We start from the raw sequence: 4,660 nt of genomic DNA, 5'->3' as shown, positions 1-4,660 counted from the left end.
AATGTCTGAGAATATATTGGAAGAAGATAGTTGGACTGTATGACATAGATTGGAGGAAGATAGTCCGTAGTCTGGGTGGCGGTCAATAAAGGTTTCAAAATAGTAACAAAAAACTATTTATTGTTAACCAACGTTTCGCCCCACTTTGCAGGGCTTCGTCAGGGCTAAATGTTGGTTAACAATAAATAGTTTTTTGTTACTATTTTGATACCTTTATTGACTGCCACCAGGAATATCTTCTTCCAATCTGAGAATATAGATTATATTCTCTTTATTATTATTTCATACAAACAATGAAGGTTCACTAAACTCTAAAGAGTTTCTGTTATTTATAAAACCATTAAATTATATATAATGCAATTATCAATTGAATCTTATTTACAATTATTTTTCAAAAATGTGAAGATTATTTTTTTTTTTTTTTTTCGCTTTTTTGAGTTAATACTTTTCCATGCGTTTTTGTTAATTAAATTTAAAGTTAAAGATGAGATTTTACACATGTAAAAAGAACTTGGTAAGTACACTTAGTTTTTGCATAACTTATAAATGCAATATTTTGAATTAGGACTTCCTTCTTGCAAAGAAATAATATAGAGCCAGTAAACACACAATCTTATCAATCAAGTCTATTCTTTTTGTTAAAAAAGTTGAGTGATTAGTTATGATGTATCTATACTTGTGTATTGGATAGAAGCAAGTACCTAGTGAACATGAATTGTTCCTCATTGTAAAGTTGAAGTAAAAGTTGAGTTCCAATAGAAGTTACGTTCAAATTTTATGACTACAGTTTTGTGGATAGAGGAATCAACTCATAGTTGTAATATTAAAAAAGTAATCATTATAAGAATAAATTAATTATGTATTAAGTAGATACACAAAACCATTTTCTGGCTATGTACTCTATAACTGGTGCAAGAAAAAAATCATCAATCAACATATAAACTTTATTATATTATAATCTATAATATAATATATAGTCAAAAAATAACATCCTATAACTTCATACATAAATATAAAGTTATATTAACATTATATATGTACATATGTGTGTGTTTGGCTATGTGTGTATGTATATATATATATACACACACACACATATATTCACATATACACACATATATATACATAAATAAAACTTAAATATATATTATTTATTGCACTTTTTGTGTTATCTTTCTCTTTATTTGCTAACATAAAATAATGTGCAAATGATATGTCTTTGAAGTATATAATAAATACATTATAAATTCATCTACAAATAAATCTAAATAATTTCAACAACAAAACATAATAATTAATAAAGTACCTTAAAAATGGTATCATCAACAAAAATAATAAATTCATTTAGCTAAAATTGAGTTTGTTTTCTTTGACATCTGTATATTACAACCTAATGTCTAGGGCAGCTTTCACACACAATATAACAACATTTACGAGTTGAATAGTTCAATGACTTTCATTGAATTGTTATAGTTTTAAAACAAATAAGTTCAAAACGATATTATACTAATAAAATATGATCACAAGGAATGTAGAGCACTAAATCTACTGTAGAAATGTTGCATCCATGTGTGTAATAAATATATATGTATGTCTGCATATATATATACATACACACACACATAAACAGAAGAACAAAATTTTCATTTTGAAATAGACCTTTAAGCAAGATCAAATCATAAATAAAATCAATTCTAAAATTCAGAAAAGTGAATAGCAATATAATTAATTAAAAATCTTATTTTAAAACATTCGATTCATTCTAGACTCACGATTTCATTAAAAAAAAATAATAATTATATAAAATAAAGGCAACAGAGCTTATAACGAGAAACAAAACAATATTAATTTAAACTAATAACATGGAGAGGAATGGAAACAAAAACAGTATTGTCTACTAGGTTCTTTTTTCTCTCGAATTCAGGCTGAAGTGTGGAGGCCAATGGGTTGAACATTGCCTAAACAGTCGAAACCCCAGCCCTGCAACAGAACAATAATATTTTATTAGTTGTATTTAAATCAAATATAATTATAATGTGATTAATAATCAATAAAAAACTCAAATTTTTCATTGATTCAAAAACTTTCACTAGGAAAATTCATTATTATTGTTCGATGTTGGTAATATTGACAAGTCATCCATGAAGAGAGGATTTCTAAAAACAAAAAAGGTAATATATTTTAAGCTAATATCTAAAATGTATTAATTCAAAATTTTTGACTTGGTCTGGTGAGATAATTGAATTAATAGTATTCGAAACTGCAGAGAGAAAAAACCTAGGCGAAGGAACAATGCTGGCATGTGTAGGCAGTTTTGAACATCATCGTGCAGGCACAATAATTATTTTTCTGTTCTCAGCAGGTCTCTTGGAAGAAAGCCAGCAAAACTTATTTTTTCATAAATACACAATTAGTTTTTCCATCCAGTTTAATGACGGAACCTGATGTAAAAATTGGTCATGTGAATTCACCTATAAATCCTTGTGATTATATAGGAATATAAAATACATTCCTATACAATCACAAGGATTCTCACACTTTTCATTATTCAGGTATAGTTCAGTACCTATAGGTCATAACATGATGCTATATAGCCTAATACTTTTCTCAATTAATATCCTATCTCTTATGTTTTTCTTTCCTATAAATGATAAATCAGCTCACCTCAATAGGATATTCACCGCACATGATGAGAAGAGGAGCAGCAGGTGGAGGAGAAACAGGCGGGCTAGCATATGGCCAATAGAACACAGGAGGGGGTGGCATTCTTGGCACAATATAGGGTCCAATGGCAGTAATACCATCTGCCCAGCGGATACCATCTCCTGTTATGTACGTTAAATCATGTAATCAAATACATTATTTCAAATGTCAACATCTATTAAATCAATTATTAATTTATTCTTTGTACACATACATCCAGTAATAAATACACACACAAATAATGAGACACACATAAACTGGCTGGGAGCCATGAATGATTAATGCTATTATGATCTAAATTTATCAGCTTAATTCAAATTAATCTTTTTAACATAACTGAAACACTTACTTTGCACTTTATAATTTTTTTAAGCATAACAATATTGATAAAATTTCTAATAAAGTGAGGAATAGAAAATTTTATTTCAAACAATATATTAGCCGATTTATTTAATCTCCATTTTTGATTATTTAAAAAAATAAAGACTTTGACCCCAATTTCAGATAAGATTTTTAGTTTGTTCTCTATCATTTTAAAAACCAGTAACAAATAAAAAATTTCATTCAGAAAAATTTAAGCTAAATCAGTAAATGGCTTACTCTATTACACTATGAGTAAAAATACAACATATTAATCTAGAATGGAAAAAATCTCGATCAAAATCATATTTCTGAATAGATTGTGAAATAGAGTAAAAATAATGGGTCTTAACTTCAATAATCAATCAAAGTGTACTTTTATTTTTTTGAAACAATGGTTATAAAAATTAAAGTAGTCAGAATCAATACTCAACTATTATCCAGATATTACCTCCAACCCAATGATGTACCAGAGTATTCATTTTGTAGATACAAGGTGAGCCCCATGTAAATTTCCAAATTCCAAATTGATCCATAGCTAATATAATGATTTAAATATATTTTCTGTCAAATGCGGACTCAAACATGGATACAGGAGTTAGGAGTCCAGTGCCTTACCAACTGAGCTACTCCACTCCCCAGATCAAAACAGAGCTAATTTAAAGTAAGATAAAATTAAAAGACTATAAAGCCAAAAGCATTATCATACATTTAATTTCATATCATACATAGCTACATTTGAAAGGAACCCTATTCCAGATACATCAATGCCAATATAGTGAAATAACTTCTATAAAATTTAATATAATACAGAAAGGGTATAAAGGTGACAAGACCATTTCTTTCATAGGTAAGTTAACAATTAATACTTAGACCAATAAAATTATACTTAACATTTAGTTGGATTTTTAAGTAACTTCCAACCAAAACTCATTTGCTCCCAGACAGTTTTATTATCCTTTTGTTCAGAGCTTTAAAATAAAATAAAATTAAAGCTCAGACCCGAAAATAAATAAAAGGGTAAAAAATATGGTTAGTTGGAAAATATAAATATTAATTGAAACAAAATAAAAAATAAAAATGTGTGAGTGTGTTTATAAAAATATATATTAATATATAAAGATAATTTGTATGTGTGTGTGTGTGTGTGTGAAAATATACACATATCACACACATACTCAGTTTCTCACTCTATTACGAATGCAACCCCCCTAAATAAACCTAAACATATATTCATGTTAATCATGAATCTAATATTTAAGAATTATGGATATAAAAATAATTTGACATTTACTTTACCATTTGTAGTAAAAATTGTCTTTTCATTTACACTCTACCGATATATTCCTAAAGGAACATAAACTAATTTATGTAACAGTTCAATTCAGATAAGTCAGTTCTTTTATATTTCAAAATATGTTAGTGTTATTTTATTTTTTGAAATTGTTATTAATCAGCAATGCACAGACAAAACAAGAACACAGTGCTGAAAACATGGTGCGAGCTTTGTTAATTTCTACTGATGGCACCATTTCATATATATGTAATTGTACTGAACCAATTCAATTTATCCATTAATATGACTCTTGTACTGATT

The 4,660-nt window shown here is 27.4% G+C and overlaps 1 protein-coding gene across 1 annotated transcript in view; it reads right to left on the bottom strand.

Moving 5' to 3' along the window:
* Positions 1-930: 930 nt before the first annotated feature.
* fus (fusilli) overlaps positions 931-4,660 on the bottom strand; it is a gene marked incomplete in the record, with an annotated part of 152,500 nt that continues 148,770 nt past the window's right edge. The window contains 2 exon segments of the mRNA XM_067046589.1: positions 931-1,980; positions 2,665-2,825. Coding sequence (XP_066902690.1) covers positions 1,921-1,980; positions 2,665-2,825 — 221 coding nt within the window.

This window comes from Halyomorpha halys, unplaced genomic scaffold (assembly GCF_000696795.3).
Source record: "Halyomorpha halys isolate HHAL.00 unplaced genomic scaffold, Hhal_1.1 Scaffold69.1, whole genome shotgun sequence".
Taxonomy (NCBI): domain Eukaryota; kingdom Metazoa; phylum Arthropoda; class Insecta; order Hemiptera; family Pentatomidae; genus Halyomorpha; species Halyomorpha halys.
The sequence above is the reverse complement of the archived record's forward strand: the minus strand, read 5'-3'. Positions and strand labels throughout refer to the sequence as shown.